The sequence below is a fragment of the Equus caballus genome, chromosome 15 (genome assembly GCF_041296265.1).
Source record: "Equus caballus isolate H_3958 breed thoroughbred chromosome 15, TB-T2T, whole genome shotgun sequence".
NCBI classification, from domain to species: Eukaryota; Metazoa; Chordata; class Mammalia; order Perissodactyla; family Equidae; genus Equus; species Equus caballus.
This window is the reverse complement of record NC_091698.1, coordinates 81,659,739-81,678,270: the sequence shown is the minus strand read 5'-3', so window position 1 is coordinate 81,678,270 and position 18,532 is coordinate 81,659,739. Positions and strand designations below refer to the sequence as shown.

At 49.4% G+C, this 18,532-nt stretch overlaps 1 protein-coding gene across 1 annotated transcript in view; it reads right to left on the bottom strand.

The window, feature by feature from the left end:
* CAPN13 (calpain 13) overlaps positions 1-18,532 on the bottom strand; it is an 83,399-nt gene that overhangs the window by 27,608 nt on the left and 37,259 nt on the right. The window contains exons 5-10 of the mRNA XM_014731228.3: positions 17,843-17,976; positions 12,483-12,657; positions 11,491-11,565; positions 6,713-6,798; positions 2,853-2,930; positions 1,667-1,812 (exon numbers count right to left, since the gene is read on the bottom strand). Coding sequence (XP_014586714.1) covers positions 1,667-1,812; positions 2,853-2,930; positions 6,713-6,798; positions 11,491-11,565; positions 12,483-12,657; positions 17,843-17,976 — 694 coding nt within the window. The remainder of the gene's footprint in view (positions 1-1,666; positions 1,813-2,852; positions 2,931-6,712; positions 6,799-11,490; positions 11,566-12,482; positions 12,658-17,842; positions 17,977-18,532) is intronic.

Below are 18,532 nucleotides of genomic sequence, written 5' to 3'. Positions count from 1 at the left end.
GAAACTCTGGGTTTGGAGACCCAAGGCCTGGGTCTCAGCCCCGACAGTTACTATTGTGGCACAACCTTTATTTTTTGAGCCTCAGTCTTCTCCTCTCAAAAACAAGGAGGGGAAGAATATTCCCCACTTGGTGAGAATGTTTCTTAAACTGCAAAGTTGAGGGCTCTTTTGGTAATAATAAGTGGAATTCCAGAGTCCTCAGGTATGCATGAACTTATGCATTGGTGATACCCATCAGGGCCTTGAAATGATGTCAATCTCCCAAGCACCAACGGAGACAGAGGAAAATAGGCAGAGAGATGGCAATTTATAGTACTCTACTACCCGAGCGTGCTCTTCAAAGCCAGAGCAAGGGAGAGAACTAATGTGAAAACCATGGTTCAAACGCATGAAAGAATGAAGACAAGTCAAGATGGAGATGAATTAATACACATCAGAAGGTTTGGGTCACAACTGGGAAGCTCTGAAACAGGAATGGGGAGACATCGAGGGCCATCACAGTCATAGGCTTTTTGTGAGAGCTGAACAAGATGATACATTACAGTGCACTTAGCAGCACATAGCAGGTGCTGGCTGGCTCCCTTCCCTCTCTCCCTTGTAAGGAATTGCTTAAAATGGCCTCAATGTATAATATTGATTAGTTCATTAATATGCACTGTAACCAGGGAAGAGGACTTTGACCCCACAGTCAGACAGGTGCAGGTCAGGAAGATGAATCAGTAAATTTTCTGCCCAAGAGTGACTCAGCAGTTCCTTAGAGTGACCATGGCCTTCAGGTGACTAGGTTCTCTGACCAGCAGAGTGAAGAGCTGGAGGTTGAAAAGAGGGAAACCCTGGGGTAGCGGGTCATTCAAGAAAAAGATTCTCCACAGGCATTGGAAAGGGAACGCACATGTCTAGAGGCACACACACATACAAATATGTTGTTTGTACAGCCTCTTCAATCAAGGATGTGTAAGCATACTCAAGTTCGTCTTCGCAGGGAGCTATTTTATGCATTGGTGTCACAAATGGGGAGCAGGAAGTGCAGTGAGAATATATGACTCTCCCAAGGTCACAATCAACAAGATTTATCCCAGGGGAGCCCAAAGGCAGGTTCTGAGGTGCCTACCTCTGGGATCTCAGCATCCTGCTGCAGGATACATCAACCCAAACAGGCAGGAACATTCTCCCTTGTGTCTGGATGGTACTCTGGTTTCAAGGGGCAAACATGGGTTACTAATTCCACTGCTTACAGTTGGGGAAGCTGAGGACAGAGAGACCAGCTATATTCTCAGGGTCACAAAGCCAGTATATGGCAAGGCAATGGTTTAACTCAGGCCCTGACTTCTGTCTAGTGTGTTTTTTCCAAAGCCCCTTGCACTGTCCTGGACAATTACCGAAGAGCAGTGAGCCTGTCCTACTCTGGTAGGTGGGTGGAGGTTAGTAGAAGGACAGTGGGAGAACACGAAAGTGCAGGGGAGGCACATTTGAGATTCTCCTGCCCACCCCCACAAGCAGTCATTTCCCTTGGGAAAATATGGCTATCCCTTTACGCTGACAAGTTCCTCTCCTTTCAACTTCAGGCTGATGGTCCAGAATCAAGGGCCATTGAGACCTGAAGCCAGGACAGGGTTAGGGCTGGCAGCTTCCCGTCTGGCAGAATAATTACCAATGTCATAACTACCTGTAGTGTTGCCTGGAATTGCACGGTCGTTAAACGTGTTTTGGGACCATCTTTCATGGGGCATGTTTCCATGGTCCAGGAGGATTGGAAATTGGTTACATATAAACAAGCAGGAGAAGTTCTCTTGGAAATCTCGACATGACATCCTGTTAAAAATAGATACACATCACTCAATGACCACTAGTTTTGTCCTTAGGATGGGGGTTCCTATTACTTTGCTCTACCTTTGCCTGTCAGCTAAAGTACCCATTGACTTACCACTGTCCTAGCCAAAGATCAGAGCCTCATTCTGGCCCATCCACTGTCAAGGACACTTTTACTCCCACCAGTAGTTGGGAGGGCAAGGACAGAGTCAAATTCTGGTTCTGCATGTCCCTCTCATGGCCAGCAGGATGACTGCCAGTCTCTCTCTGCCATGGGTCCTACACACTGCTAGGAAAATCACCTTCTGCTGGGACACTTTGCCAAATTTATTGTTGAGGACTGGATCAGAATACAATGGATTCAACACCTAAAATCCCACCTGGTACTTTGATTAAAGTAGAGATACTACAAATAGTTTTCCTTCTAATTTACATTTGTCCCTCTGATTCTTAATTACTTAGACCCAGGCTCCTTTTCACACATGCTAGATTTCATTTAAAGATGTCACTAAGCAAACCAGATAACCTCTCAGAGAAATGTCCATCTTATCCTTTAAGATGCGAGCATATGGCTGAGAATGTTTTTTTAAAACATCTAGTCCTAAGTAGCTGCAGGGTGATGACACTGATGTCTCACTCAGAACCCTAGCTTCAGGCCTGGGAGGTCACAGTTCATGCCAGAGGAGACTGTGGAGCTCCAGGGACCCCAAAAGATGGCAGAGAAGATACAGGCATAATAACAGTGTTTCCAAGTTTCCAGGAAACTGTTGATTTCAAAGCTTTGGTGTCAATATTTCCTTTCACCATGAAAATTTCATGGAAGTTCCAATATTTCAGAGCTGAAATGCCTTTCACACAGAGGGAGCACCCAAATAATTTCCCATCCAAAGCTTTTCTGTCTTGGTGGAAAAAACAGGCTCTTTCTACATAGGTCTCTGCAAAGCTCATCTCTATTCTTCAAAAGTTTAGGGAAAGGGGTAGGGATGGAGGGTTTGAGCAATAGTTAAAGATTTAAAATATAATTTTAAAAGAAGAGTAAATACCAAAACTCGCCATCGTTTTTATCCTCCTCAAACAGCTGGCTTTTCTGTTGGTTATGGATTTCCTGCCACTCCAGAGACCTGAGGATCGACAGACAGACCATAGGGTGAGATCTCCCAGAGCGTTTCATCTCAACCACACATGGCCCAACAGAGGCCCCTTGCACAGGCCTCCATTAGTTCCTGGGGTGCACGTGGAGACTGGCATTCTACCTAGTGACAGACTCAGCATTCTCTGTATGCTGAGGGCTTCCAAACTGTAACAGCCTGAGCCTCTTTCCTGAGCTCTATATGGATACAGGCTATGGTCCATCCCACGTCTCCACCTGAGCCCCACAGTGACCTTGGAATCAACGCGTCCCACACGATACTTTATCCTCTGCCTCCTCCTGTTGCCTGAATGAAAACATAAGGAGTCATTCCCTCTCGCACTCCCACATCCAAACAATCACCAAAAATTAATGATTTATTGATTCTATCTCCTAACCCCTCTCAAAGCCATCCACTGATTGCCATCCCTACTGCTGCTTCCCTGCTTTAGGAACCATCTCCATCTCAGAGTTCCCCAACTCAGTCCTGCTTGCTTTCCTATCCGCTCTCCACTCGGACATCAAATCTTTCTAAAGCAGAGTCTGATTATGGCCTCTCCCTGTTGAAGACATATCGGTAGTTCCCTTTTACTCTCAGGATGAAGTTCACACTCCTGAAACAGAACCTTGGCTTCTGCCTCCCTCTCCAGCTTTACCTGAGCAGCTCTCTCTCTGCCCTTGCTTGAATTCTATGCTCCAGAAGCAATGACTGTCTTCATTTCCTTAGAAATACCTGTGTTGTCCCGTGTCCATCTGTCCATGCCACCCCACCCCCAACAACCTCTTGGCCTTCACCATGCTGTTCCCTCTCCTGGAACCCCCCTCCTGCTTTCAGTCCTGTAACCAAGAACTTGTACTCTTCTCTCCTCCTAAAAGGCACTTCTGCTGAGAAACCTTGCATGTCTCCCTATGGTGCCCCTGCCCCACCTCTGGGATTGGTACCCCATCTTTGAGGCCCCATGGCACCCTGTACCACTCCTGTCTCAGCACTTAGTTCCCTGTGTCACTAGTGCTCACTGATTTCTTGCTATCCCTCACTACACTCCAGGCACCATGATATTGTGAGGCTTGCTCACCATTATATCGTCACAGGGGTTTAACACAATGCTTGGCACATAGTAGGCATGCAATAATCTTTTGCTTGCTTAATTAATAATTAAAGCTGTCCACTTCATTGAGATAACGTGTTCCAGAAGCTAGTCCTAGGGTCTGTGGTGAAGGACGACACCCTTACAGGCAGAAGGGAGCTGTTGTCCCTTATTCAGTCCACTCCTCAAAGTGGAAGCAGGCTCATGGGCAACAGGCCCCAAGGGCACAGAAGTGTCATGAGATCTTTCTCTGGAAGTGGCTTGCATGGAGGGCCTGGGTCACCTCTGTGCTGGGAGAGTGAGGCAGGGACCACCACCCAGGCTTCTGGCTGCAGGCTGAGCCAGTCAGATGTGTTATTGTAAAATGGCAATTTTATAATTAAGCAATAATTACATTTTCTGCAGTGTGTAAGGGAAAATAAATGTAGTGTAAATCAATACACTATCGATTCATGCAAGTTTGCCTTTAAGTGTGTGCGACTGAAATTTCAATTACGGCTGAGATTAGACCATGTGGCTCTCTCCATCCATCTCCACTCCTTAAAAAGCAGGGAGGAGATCGACCACCTGTGTGGAGACAGTGATTATGCAGCCCCTGCCGCTTCCTTCCAGCCTGGTTTCTGGTGGGAAACGGTGAACCTTAGCGCTGGAAGTACATGACCCCATGGAGAGCGTGCACGGTCCCTCCGCTAATTCCTGCTCTGCACACCTCTCTTCCTGGTCAAGGGCCTTCATGAATCCCAGGCCTGGAGGGTGTAAACCCAAACTTCTAAGCTGGCATTTGGGCTCCAGCCCAGTTCCCAACACTTCTGTCTCAGGTTCCCCTGCCTCAGGCCAGCTTGTTGGCCCTGAACACACTACAAATGTTCTGGGCTCAGCACAGTGACCTACCCATCCCCGCCTACCCAGCGATTTCTTTTGAAGTGAGTCAGACCTTTTTTTTTTGAGGTTGAACTCAAGTTCAGTCCCATCCATGAAGCTTTCCCTGAACACAGCAGCTGGAGGGAAGTTTCTTTTCCCTGATCTCTGATGTCCTCGGTTGTGGTCACCGGTCATTTGATATTTGGGAGACATGGGCAAACTATCAACGCATGTGAATTGATTGGCTGTTCTCCTACCCAAGGGGAAGGTGTCACTGACATGGCACTTCCTCCAGTCCCACCCCAACAGCCAACCCCAGATCCGGGATCCTGGCCGATTGTATCATTCCCTGGGCCATATCTGGTAGCTCGGGGTAATGACTGGGAAGATCTGGAAAAGGCCAGAGGTTATTAAGATTTACATTGGAAAGGGCAAGAGATAATCTTGGGAGGGAAGGGAGACTAGAGGTGAGATAAGGGAAGAAGGGCGACAGCAAATACGAACACCGCCCAGCAGTTCATGGTTTCACACGGTCACTCCCCTTCTGCGGAAGGGATCGGCTGCCCTGTTCTCCAGGGGACATCTGAGGCACATCCAGGTTTATTCTATGAATACATGTGGCTTGTTTCCTCCCTCACTCCCTCGCTTCCCTACCCTCCGCCCCAGCGCAAGGACGTTTGCTCACATTTGCCCAGCACCGGCTTGCGCAGGCGCACATCAGCGGTGGGCGCTCACGGAGCATCAGAGCCATCCCCACCATGGCCTAGCCTAGGTGGCGGGCGGGGCTCTGGTGGCCCAGATCTGGGGCTGGGACGCTGGCCAGCTCTGCATTTGCCTTCCAGAGCTCACCTCTCACTGTATTGATTTTCACTGCTTGTTGGGTCCTGTTCTGTTTGTCTGAAGGCTTCGCATTTCCTTTCAGGTCATGTTCTCCTTACCTCCTCCCCCTCCTCCCCCTCAACCCCAGCGATGTGCTGTGGCTGCCGCTGCCTCACGCTTTTCATGGGCACGCACAGGCCCTCGGAGGCTGCCCAGAGGAGCAAGTAACCCGTGGCTGGCCCTCGATCCTTCTCAGGACTGCTCTCATTCTCAGTCAGCAAACGGAAAGGGACCAGGGGTCAGTCCTCCTGGAAGCTGGGAAATGCCAGCCCAGCTCCCTGGGAACCACTGACCACACAGCTGGGTCCCACAGGTCAGAGAGCAGCTGCTGGGACATGGCTAACAGGGGCCTCTGAGACCCACAGAGCTCCATTCACTCCTGTTGTGAGCAAGGCGTGGGTTACATGCGAAAGTCCAGATCCGCAGGGCAGGATGGGCGACCCAGGTGGATTCAATAAAAAGATCATCTAGATCTTTGCCTCAGCTCCCCCAATCACCCAAAATGAAGCCTTGTCCATCTTGATGACATAGCATCATCAGGATTAGAATCCATGGGCTAAAGCTCCTTCTCTCCATCTTTCTCTGCCAACTTGGCTCTGCCCTGCCTCCCCCAGTCCCTTTAAAAACTAATTCTGGGTATGTGGGTTCACGGCTCTGGACTGTAACCTTCTGGAGATCAGACACTGGGTCTTGTCATCTGTATATATTCCAGTACCCACCTAACACAATGTACTTAGTATAGACAGTATGCAGTAGGTGTCTCATAGATGCTTGGCAAATGGCATCATGGGAGTGTGAGATGGACTGACAGCCACACACAGGGGTGAACTGGACAGGCCTGCAGTGAGATCCACAGCAGGACAGATAGATGCCGCCCTTGGGGGGCAAGATACTTTCTGAAAGCTGGGTCTCCTGAAGGACAGAGAGAGGTTTTCAGATGCCATACCCATCGCTCCAGCGCCCTCTCCATTCGGTGTTGCCCCAGGGGTTCCACAGGTGGATAAGATCTTCCCAGCCATTCCTGTACCAAATCTGTAAAGAAGAACAGAAAAAGTCCAGCAAAAGTCCAGCAAAAGTCCAGCAAAAATCCAGCAAAAGTCAGCAGAGAGAAGGGATATGAATGCAGCTGTTTTTCACCTCCAAGGACTAATTTAACTTCTGACCTCATTTGGCTGCAGCCAGGAAAAAAAAAAAAATTGCAAGGAAAAAAAATCAATGTCTCTCTGCTGCCTGCGTGGAGTTGGAATGAGATAGAGGAGAAAACAGCCCCGCTTCCTGCTCAGCATCTTGCAGGGCAGGTGCAACTTCATCATTCCATATGACTGCATCCTAGAACTTGGGCGAGCTGAGATTTAATAGCAGATAAATAGCATGAGATGTTGCCACGGGCTGCAGAGGAGAGATTTTTATGGGTCTCTGGCATCCTCCAATAGAGCTGGTGTCTCTATTCCATGGACAAAGCTGCTTCCATGCCAGTGGCCCATTGGGAGTTGTACCAAGGGCTACACAGTGCTGTCCTGAGCAAGGACAGTAGAGAAGGCTGATTTGAGCAAGACCAGGATGGCCTGGGAGTGGAGATATCCAAGGCTAGCCCTCCTTAGCCTGCAGTCCTGGCCCTGCACCAGGTCCCCATCATCCTGCTTCTGTTGGTGAGCAGGGCACCTTGATGGCCTGAACTTTCCTTCCTCTGGGACCCCATCCTCACTCATTCCCAGATACGGAGGTTGGCACACTTGCTCCTTCAGACCACTGTAGCCAGAAAAGTTACAGCAAAACAACCATAGTCCTTGGAACTTACATTCCCGGATCCAGTAGCCCTCAGCCTGTGAGAGGAATTAAAGGATGACTGAGTTGTAGCTGTGATACTGATCTGTGCTGATGTTGTCTGAGGAGACAGAGGCCTGGAGGGGTGAGGGAAGGGGCGAACTGGTTCAGCGATTCCAGGTCAGAGGAGGCTGAGAAAGCCCTGAGTGGAATATCCCCAGATGGAAGAGAAACTCGCGTGTGGAGGCAGGGCTCGGAGCCGGGGCTGGCTGGTGCTTGCTGTGTGTTACATCCTTCAGTCCTCTGACGTAGATGTTCACAAAATCCTGTTCTTGCAGAGGAGGAAACCGAGCATCGGAGATGTTAAGCAACTTTCCTAAGGCCTCAGAGTAAGTGGCAGAGGCAGAGTTCTGATCCCAGCCACTGTCAGTGTCCAAAGCCCAGGCTCCTAGTCTTGGAATTGGGAGTAGATAAAAGATATAGCTGCTCTGGGGCCCAGGCCATTCTTGGATGTGGCCGTGACCTTGGCCTCAGTATGACCCCTGAGCCACCTGGCCAAGGTCCATGTGATCACAAGTAGGTGATTGCCATGAAGGAGCAGTGCCGTCAGTCAAGGGCCCAGGAGTTCGGCTTGGGTAAGGCTCCTCTCCATCTGCTTCTATCACTGCACTGCCATGAAAGGTGCTCTGGCTTTTAATCCTACCTGAGATGGGGGGCTCTTGGCATAAACCCAGCATCCTGACCCTCCTTGCCCCACCTCCAGGCACTCCCCGCCTTGCACACGGTGTATTATTAACCACCAGCCCCTGATGGAGCCCGTGGAGTAGGGACATGAAAAATGGTTGCCTGGTGGCCCAAAGAGCTTAATGATCCACACTCAGTGCCTAACAGACAGTCCGGGGCTCAGCTAGGCAGGGGGGAGAAGAGTGGCCGGTGACGGGAAGGGGCTGAAAGAGGGCTAAATGAGGCATGCAGATAAACACTACCCCCTTGCCCAGGGGAGTCACCGACTGCGCTAGGTACATAATAAAAAATGCCAATTTCATTTATCTTCCTGTCTGTGTCCCGCCCAGAGGGAGGATGAGCAGATTAAAGAGCACACTGCACTTATGGGCTTGTTTAATCTTAGCACTCATGGTTAGAGTTATAACCTCCTCTTTCTGGAGGAGGAACATTTAACCAAGTCCAGTTCTTGGGCCCTTGTCCAATGATGTCACTCCTTTTTGACAGTACCCTAGTGGTGATCACATGGGCCTTGGCCAGGTGGCTTGAGTCCATTCAAGGCCAAGGTCACAGCTACATCTGAGAATGGGCTGGCTTCCTTGCCTCATTCTCCTGGCTACTGACTGTACCCCTGACCCTGGTCAACTCTCTCAGAAAAGGTGCCACTGAGCAAGAGATAATCCAGGTTATCTATCTTAGGATAGTATTTCCTCAAATGTATTCTCTTGAATTCTAGCTAGTTCCACAGGCTGTTGATAACTATTCCTAGAAAAAATGGTTTCTTAAATTAAAACCAAGCTATACTTGTAGCATTAACACAGGCCTTCTCAGAGCCTTTAAAATGCTAATGTCCACTGTGAATTTCCAAGCAGAGGACATGGCAAGCAACATTTTCCAAACATTTGGAAAACTGCTTTCACAGACGATCTCTCCAGGCTGGTGCTTCTTAGGGCATATGCTGGAAAGTGTCAGCAGCCACAGAATGGCAGGAATTGACCATAGAGGACACGTAGTCTTGATCACCTACTGTTACAGGGGAGGTGTCCTTTGTTCAGACTGCTCAGTGTATTATAAGAACAATTGAAAGTGTGCTCTGGGGGAGCAGACATTCAGGCTGTGAGCAGAATCATGAGGAACCCAAACCCAAGCTGAGCCCACAGCCCAACTCCCAAGTTCATCTCTATCACCTCGACCCTAGATGTTGACATGACTGCTTGATAACATGGCAGTCACTGCCATCCCCTGGCCATGTCTTTGTGGAGACTCATATTCCATGGCCATCTGGACCTGTGGATACACAAGCCCCTCCTCCCTGTGACCTGAGGAGATACAAAGGCTATCTCAATGCATAAAAAGGGCCTTGTCCAGGAATGGCAGGTACATCACGCAAGTACCACTGCTTCTTCATTCCATGCCCGGCACAGATGTCATTAATTGATCACAGCTCTCTTTCCTCAAATCTGGAAGCGGTGCCAGAGTCTCGTCAACATAGTAATCCAGGTAGCTTTGCTAACTGATCAATGTTGACACACAAGAAAACTGATTTGTTATCCCTAGCCTGGACTTGTCCACATCTGGGACAGGGGAGCTGCGGGGAGCAGAGTGTCCGCATGTGGCCAGGTGTGATGATGGCACTGGCTGTTCCCATTGAGAACTCAGAGAAGGGCGTGGGAGAATCCAGAAGAAGGGAGTCTGGAGCCGCTGCGACTGGGATCTCTTCTGGCCTGGGTCTATCAGGACGACCTCTTCCCTGCTTGTGGCAAATGTCTTTTGAGCTCTTCATGTATGTTCTATGATGGAGGGTCAGTGATGCCAGCTTCATAGGCCAAGAACAAATGTATTCATTCAGTGATGCAAACACACTCATCCATTGATCCAAGAAGCATTTATTAGGTGCCCGCTGTCTCCCAGACACTGTGCAGCGGAAGCATTTGTTACTGATTTCCTGAGGGAGACAGAAGATATTGCCCCTGTTTTGTGGATTGGAACGTCCACCAACACACGAAACAATGGAGCAGGTGGCCTTAGGTCAATGGACAGGAGAGATGTTGATACAGAGAGAGGGAAGGCAAATATGAGAAAGCATGCCAGAAATAGAACCTGACATTCTGCATTCCTTGGCCCATAAATACCAGTGAAAAATGTATCTTGGAGTTTGGAACACTGTCTCTTAGGGCCTAGAAAGACATTATTACACCTCAAGAGTTATAAGAAATACAGACATGGGGGAACATTTGTATTAAGTCATCACAAGGCCAGGAAGTGCTAGGCATATGCTAGATAGGAACCGAGGTGGCGTGGTATCTAAGCCCAGCCATTTCAAGTAGCTGTGTGACCTTGTGAAAGACCTTTGCCTCTGAGGTCTCAGCTTCCTCATTTATGAATGCTGGAGGCTGGACTTTGGCAGTGTTTTCCAGACCAAATGGTACTGCACACAGTAATTACATACATTTTTGTCCACACAAAGTCAGTTCTTACATCAAGGGGAAAGACTGCCTTCCAATAGCCATCCTCCCCTCTCCCATGGGAATAACATTTTAGCTGGGCATATGGCAGCCCAGGTAGGTGGTATGATTCCCAGACTCCCTTGGGCCTCAGTATGGCACTTGATTAGCTTCAGACTAATGGGATCTGAAGGAAAATGCTGTGTGTTTTTTCCGATGTACGCCTTCTGTCTGGATGTACCAAAGAGTCCCCTGGCCTCTTGCTCTTCCTTTGGCTGGGAGATGAGGAGAGCTGGAGCAGCTGCCCTGGGCTCCCAGGTAGAAGCCCCATGCTGTGGACGGCAGAGCCACCTACCAGCTCTGGGATCACCTGCTCACTTGGGGGAGAAAGGAATTTTATCTTGTTGGACCCCTGTATTTTGGAGTGTCTTTGTCATAGCAGTTTAGTTGGTACCTAACAAATAAAACCATTTCAGGGCAAAACTTCCCCCAGAGTCAATTGTGTAGTTCATTCTGCTTTCTTTTTGGGCAAATCCCCTAGTCTAGACACTCAGCCTATCTGAGATAAGTTCAAGGATAGCAAGATCTCTGGTGGGTCCCTGGGGGATGAGGACATGGGACACCAAAATTTCTGTATGAATAGAAGAAACTGAGGCTGTCCATGATGGGCGCCACCATGGGGGTGAGAATGATAGATACTCATTTCGGCATTGCTGGGCTTGCTGAAGGCATGTGATTCTGAGTCCTCTTCCCAGGAACCAGAACACTGGGGCATGGCCCATGGGTGACTTACCCGCTCAGCGCTTGTCACTGTATAGGCATGCTGACTCACCAGGCCATTTGGCATTCTCGTGGCCTCACCTGTTGGCTTAAAGGAGAAAAGCAGAAGCATTAAACATTCACAGCCTCTTCAAAGTAGAAAAGCACAATTCAATCAGCAGCTGAGATGTGGCTTGATGAAAGCGTCCTACTGACTCACGTTGGAATGGCATATGTTCCTGGAACTCTTTTCTAGAGAGGCAGGGTCTAAAGGCTGCTGGATGGTTGAGGGTCCAGGTATTCGAGACATCGGGAGAACACCCCATACTGATAGGACCCCACAGAGTCCTGAGGACATGGGCTGCTTGCTCCTCCAATCACTCATCACCAGTGAGACACAGCACAAAACGTGTCTGCTGAGCATTTTGTAGGAGTTGGGAATACCCACCACCCCTGTGCTGGGAGTAATTGGAGTTCAAAGTGCATCTTAGTTTTTGGGTGGCATTTCAGATTAGGGATGTGTAACTCAAAGTCCACATGTTTTAAGAGTGAAGGAAGCGTCCTCGTGGATGGGGCACTAGCTGTCTCAGAACAGACTCAAATACATTTGGAGAGTTATCCAAGCTTTTTAAAATGGGACACACTGCCCTTGGGGTGCTGCCTCTAGATTCAGTGAGAATCAGAGGGCTCCCTGGTCACTCTGGACCCATTGCTCCTGGTCACCGGCAAGCACTAGGTAAAGGCTTTGAAGTTAGACAGCAACATTTGAACCCCTGCTCAGCCACTTACTGGCTGTGTGGTGATGAGCATTTTACTTAGCTTCTCTGAGATCATTTAACTCTGCAATCCATATCTCGGAGGAGGGCTGCTGTGAGGATTAAATGAGGCGACCCTGGTAAAGCACAGCGTCAGTGCTCTGTGACGGCTGCTTGGCCATTCCTCTCACCAGCTGAATGGGCCAGTGGATGAACACTCCCGGGGGAGGAAAGGCTGGCACCAGTGCAAAGGGATTCCTGGTCTACTCACTCCTGCTGGGGTGGCGCAGGTCATCAGGGAGCCCGCCTTGGCTGCCATCTTTACCATCATCACCAGGTCGGAAGGGGAGGAGTGCAGGTTGACAGTGGTGATCACCCCTCCTGTGAGGTCCACCATGGCATCAGGGAGGTGGCCATAGTGCAGGTGGAGATAGGACCCTCGAAACCTGGGAGGGAGACAGTCAGCTCAATGCCTGGGGTGAGAACTCTGGGGATGGAGTTTGCACACCTGACCCCTGCATATTTCCCAGGTGAAGGACTGCCTGATCCACCCCTAGACCATGGCCACCCACCTGTATTCGCCTGGATGGAGATTCTAGAGATGTGCCACCCTCACCACCTTCCTTCCCCTGGTCTCTGGGGCCTGGGCAGCCCCACGAGCAGCAGTATTGTGTAGAGGTCTGGAGTGCAGGTGCTGGAGCCACATGCCAGGGGTTGAATCCCAAGCTCACTACATATTTAGCTGTTTGGCCTTGGACAAGTTACTTAAACCTCATGGGGCTAGGCTTACATAGTGCCTGGCATACGGCAAGCCCTTAATGAATACTGGATATTCTTATGATGAGAATCCACTGTTTCCCGTTCAGTTTAACAATAGTGTTAAGTATTTACTGTGTTTGGGGTACCATTCAGGGCACTGAATGTTTAAAGATGGGTGAGACCCCATTCCTGCCCTCAGAGAGTTCACAGTCAACGACCCTGACACCCACTGTGGCCACAAGCAGCCTCTGTTCTCTCTCCGTGCAATCCTTGGTCCAGAATTCCCATTCCTATTCTCAGCACTAACCCACTCGCCCCAGAATCATGAGGGCGATAAGTTGACTTTACTGAAGGTAATGTAGAGGAGGACAAGTCTTACCTAACATTCCAAAGCAAACCACTTGAAACTCTCCCAGCTGTTCTTCAGAGCGCCTCTGCCCTCCCTCCCAGGTCCAACTCCTGGCTCCCCGTCTCATGAGCTCTCAGCAGGAGGCTGAGCTTTTCTAAGGCTCCTTTTGTTCGTCTGGGGGATGGGCATGTGACAGTACCTGCCTCAGTGGGTGTGGTGAGGGTTCTGCCAGTTAATGCGTGTAGAGCACATGGAAAAGTGTCTGGCTCACAGAGGGTGTGCTTGCTGCCATCATCATCAGGCACAGCAAATCTGAGCTCTCCTGCTTCCACCTTCAAACTTGTCTCCCCCTCTGCCACACCAAGTGTCCTGGTCCCCCTTGGCCACCAGGACACTCTCTCCTTAGAATGACACGTCAAGTTTCTTTGCCTTCCTTGTGTGTCTATTTGCTCTGAGAGCAAATGGGTCACCTCGGAACAGAGAAGAAGTGCCTGAGCCCAGCCTGGGGGTCTAGAGAAGGCTTCTGGGAGGGGTACACCTCTGAGTTCAGTTTTACCCAGGTCAGGACAAGTGGGACGAGCATTCTAGGGAGAAAGAATCAAATCGGGGAGGCTTCTGGAGCTGGAAGAGCATGGTGGAGGGGTGCCCATCGTGGGCTGACTGGTGCTCCTGGGAGAGTGGGTGGATTGATCAGTCACAAGGAGAACCACTGAAGCAGGGACCAGGGGAGGTCAGATCTGTTTTGAGAACTCAAGTTCCAGTCAGTGGGGTGAGCTGGAAAGGTTCCCGTGGAATCCCAAAATACAGGCAGGGCAAAGGCTATGGAGCTGAGGCCAGGCCAGGCAGGAGACCCTGGGGCTGCTTCCTGGGTCAAAGTTGCCCATGGGACTACGCCTGTCCTTCAGGTTTCTCACCAGGGACTTGAGCACCCCTGTCCCTGATGGGCAAGTGGAGGCCAAGCCCTTCAGAGGCTGGTGGCATCGGGGAAGCTCCTCCATGGCTTTCTTTCTGGTAATGCAAAACCATGCAAGGGTCAGGGGCCTGACTGCGTCTGTACTGCTGCCTCTAATGGGACCTGAGACCTTGGACAAAACCCTTCTCCTTCTGGTCCTCAGCCTGAGACCTGGAAACAGTGAGGCTGACTGGGTCAGCTCTGGGCCCCCTCAGACTCTCCTTTCTCACCATATTCCCACCCCTGTCATTCTCTCCTTCTAGGGATCACCCAGAATTCATGTAAATTCACTTTAGCAAATACATATCGAGCAGCCACTCTAAGCAGGACACTGTCCCAGGTATGAATGCCTTGAATGGCGTAGAAAGTCTTTTATTGAAGGAAGCTAAGGATACACAGACAAAAGGGAAATTCTGCAGAAACTATCACATGACAGATTGATCTCAACTGGATCTAAAACTGGTTCTGAATCTTATCTATCTCTGCCTCTCTCTGACCCAGGGTGAGGCCTGGTACTAGACTCTTATCTCTGGCGTGTTTGCTTAGTCAACTGCAAAGGCTGCCTTTTATCAGGATTATGCCTGCTTGGGTCGAGTGCCTGACTCTCTTGATTACCCACGTGTATTATTCTGGCTCCTAGTCCTAAATTAAGAGAGCTTTGCTAAGAGTACGGGAAGTTCACAAAGACTGGGGTCCTAGAACCCTTTCCAGAGCCCACATCTGCACTGTGTCAGCCCCTTCCAGGTGATTCACTCAGGGGCCCTCCCTGGCTTCAATAGGGCTGCGCCAGAGCCACCGCGAAAAAGCAGCCATGGGGCCCTGTCCCATCACTTCAGGCCCACAGCCTCAGGATCTATGGGCCTTGTCTGATGTCTTACACCCACACCATCTGCAGTCACCACAGATACACCCAATAGAAGGGAAAGGACTGGCGGCCAGCAGCCCTCTCTCTCTGCATCTTCTCTCACTGTCTCTCCACAATGCCCACAAAGCTCGTCCCAGCAGCAGCTGGGTGTTTTGACAAGAGCTATCTCTCTGCTTTACAAACATGAGCTCATGAATCCCACTGATGCTTCAGGAACATGGCAACTATTCTTAGCCCCCTTTGCTGACAGGAGATAGAAAGGGAAGGAAAGATAGAGAGAACTGTTCCCCACACCTGTCACTACGCCTTGTCACCTGAACCCAGGAATTCTGAGAGAGCCTTGTTTGCGTCTCTCTGCTTCAGCCTTATTTTGGGGAAATGTCTATCTCCTGGCAATGATATGAAAGAAGGGATAATTCAGATGTCTAAATGAGAGCCAGAAAGAATGCTGAAATGCTGCGATTTCTAACTGTAGAGATTCTATAGAGGGTGATATGCAGCCTACCAGAACTTGTCCCCCAGTCTCCTCTCTGTCATATGACCTCTGGGGGAAAACATCTGCAGACAGAGATTTCTCCCCACTTCTGACTGCCTTGACCAATTCATTTCCAGACTCTCCAGCCACAAGGAGAGTTGAAAGTTTGGAGTCCACATGCTCACTCGGTATTGCCTACACTTTTGGAGGGAAAGAGAGCCATCTCCACCTGGACGGATGGGTTCTCCATGTTTCTGCTGTGGTCCCTGTGTACCTGACACTGAGTTCCAAAGAAGTAAAAAGACAAATCCTTCTGTGTAGGGCTGACAGTTTCAAGAATGATGGAAATACACACGACTAGGGAGACTAGTTCTCATCCCACCTTGGCCCCAAACATTGTGTGACCCTGGGCACGTCATTTCACCTCTCTGAGCCTAAGTTTCCTTATTTTTCAAAGAAGAAGGTAGAGTTTGATGCTGACAGAGGTCCCTTCCAGCTCTGATATGCTATAATTCTATTTGATTCCTTCCTGCATTCTCTAACTTCCTTCTTTGGATGGCGGCAAAAGCTTTTAAATAGCTTAATAGTTTGAAACATTTTATCCTCTGCTAGATTTCTTTAGGCGGTGGAATGTGGATTCCGGGTCCACTTTCCTATTTCTTTTCAAGCTGAATGATTGCCTTAGGTCAGTTGTTAACAAAATGGGGTCAAAGTCATCATTTCAGCCCACAAGCTTTCTAATTCTCCAAGTGAACTGCCATGTTCCCCCCTTTACTCCCTTTTCGTAAGGAAAAAAACGACGCCCTGAAGTGTTGAGGGCAGAATCCATACTGGAAAGATAATGACAGTGTTTGTGTAAGTAGCTTAGAAGTGAATTAACCTCCCCAAACATATGGATTGGCTCAACAACCTTGGCTGTTATCTGAGCTTCATTCTCAAATGCTAATGAGCAGTTCTTCCTGACACTGGAAATGAGCAATAGCTTTAGTTTTTCACAAGTTGGCTCAAAAGATAGAATGCAAAAAAGAGGTCTTGAAATGTCTCACTGTTCAGATTGTGACCTCAAGAAGGACAGGGACAGGGGTAGATTGAGGGTTGTTACCGCTCCTAACAGCCTGGGACTGGACTGGGCACAGTCTTCAGCCTTGCTAAAGATGTCCCCTGGTCAAATGACTGAAGACTTTAGCAGATTCACGCTGCCTGCTTCCACCTGCCACATCACTATTTGGGGCCTTGGCTTCCCTATTTATAAAATGATGGTTGGTTAGGACGATCTTTGAAGAATCTGATTTGGTGATACTCTCTGCTACACGTTTTCTCCTGAAAATGTGGTCCTCCATCCTTTTATCACCTAGAATTGACTTTTGGCTCTGATGCATCCCCCCGCCTATGTGGCTCTTTATGACAGTGACCTCTCTCACACACACATCCTCTTGTACACACCCACCTGAGCCAGTCTGAGAGTCTCTATCCCAGTGCCAAGCATAGTGCCTGGCCTCTGGTTAAATGCTCAATAAACATCTGTTGAATGAAAGCAACTCAAGAATCTAAGCAACACATATGAGTTGGGGTGTTTATAAGTCCTTGAGCTTGTCAACACCAGAAGGTAGGCCCTGAATCATGGCATTTGGACCACATAATATCAAGTAACTCCTGCCCTGCCCCTACACATTAGTGCAATCTCACAGCAGCCACACCAGGTCCCCAACTGCTCCTACCTCACTTTGCATCATCCCATCCCTACGTCTTTGCTTGAATCATTCACATTGTTGAAATTCTACCCATCCTTCAAGGCCTTGCTCAGTGCCAACTCCCCTGGACAGCCTCAGCCTGACTCTCTGTGAGTCAGAAAGTCGAGATTGTTTCCTCTATTCTCTGCCTTCTCATCAGATTTTGACCATGATATCATATCTCATTTGGGCCCTTATATCAGCCCTTGCAATAATATCCTTGTCAGTGTATATCTCTGTCCAGCTCTGTCCTGCCCACCCCTCACTATGTGCCTCTGGGGCTCTCCCCATGGCCCCAACACAGCCTTGAAAACAGTGATTGTTTAGGGAGGATGCCCAGCTGGGTGGCAAAGGCTCTGATGCTCCCAGAGGCATTGCTTGTGTTCAGCAGAGCTTCTGAAAGTCCCAGGGTTGGCTGGTGGGGAGCATCTGTCAGGGCAAGTAGCCAGGTGGGCAGGGCCAGCACTGAAGCCCTGGGCTGAGTGGTGGGCCCATCCTTACTTGGCGTAGGCTTTCTCCAGCAGGCAGGGCCAAAACTCTTGGTTTTTGCGAGGATGCACAAAGAGGTAATCCTTATTCAGGACTGGCAGGCGATCATCAATCACTACTTCCACCCATTGGCCACATTGCCAGAACTGGAAGAGAGGTAAATATACGCCTTAGCAGAGTTGAGGCAGGAAGGAGCTCTTGGAACCCCGACTGATACCAAAAACCAGCCGCCATCACCATATGACCTCCACAGTGCAAAAATGAACTCTATCCAGACCAAAATCTCAGCCCATGTTGATGAACAGGGGACGAGCATGTCATCTCCACTGAGATGGAGAAAATGAGTCACAGACTTTGTTAGACAAGGAAAATAAAAGCAGAGAGGAAGGAGACTTGGATTTTAGTTCAGCTTTGCTCCCAACTCTGTCCTCACTTTGGTAAGTCCTTTGTGAGCTCCAAATATGAGACTCTCAAGGTACATCTTGTGCACAAAATGGCAGTAGGGGTAGTAGATGCTGAAAAACTAAGGAGAATGGTAGATACAGAGTGTTGTATCTACCAATTGGGGAAGGAGAGCCTACTGGGAGCCGAAGGCATGAGGGAGGAGGCAGGGTTTAAGCAGGTGGAGAAGAGATGGGGGAAGGCATCCCAGATGGCAGGGACAGCCTGGGCAAAGGCCTGGAGGCCAAATGATAAGGATTG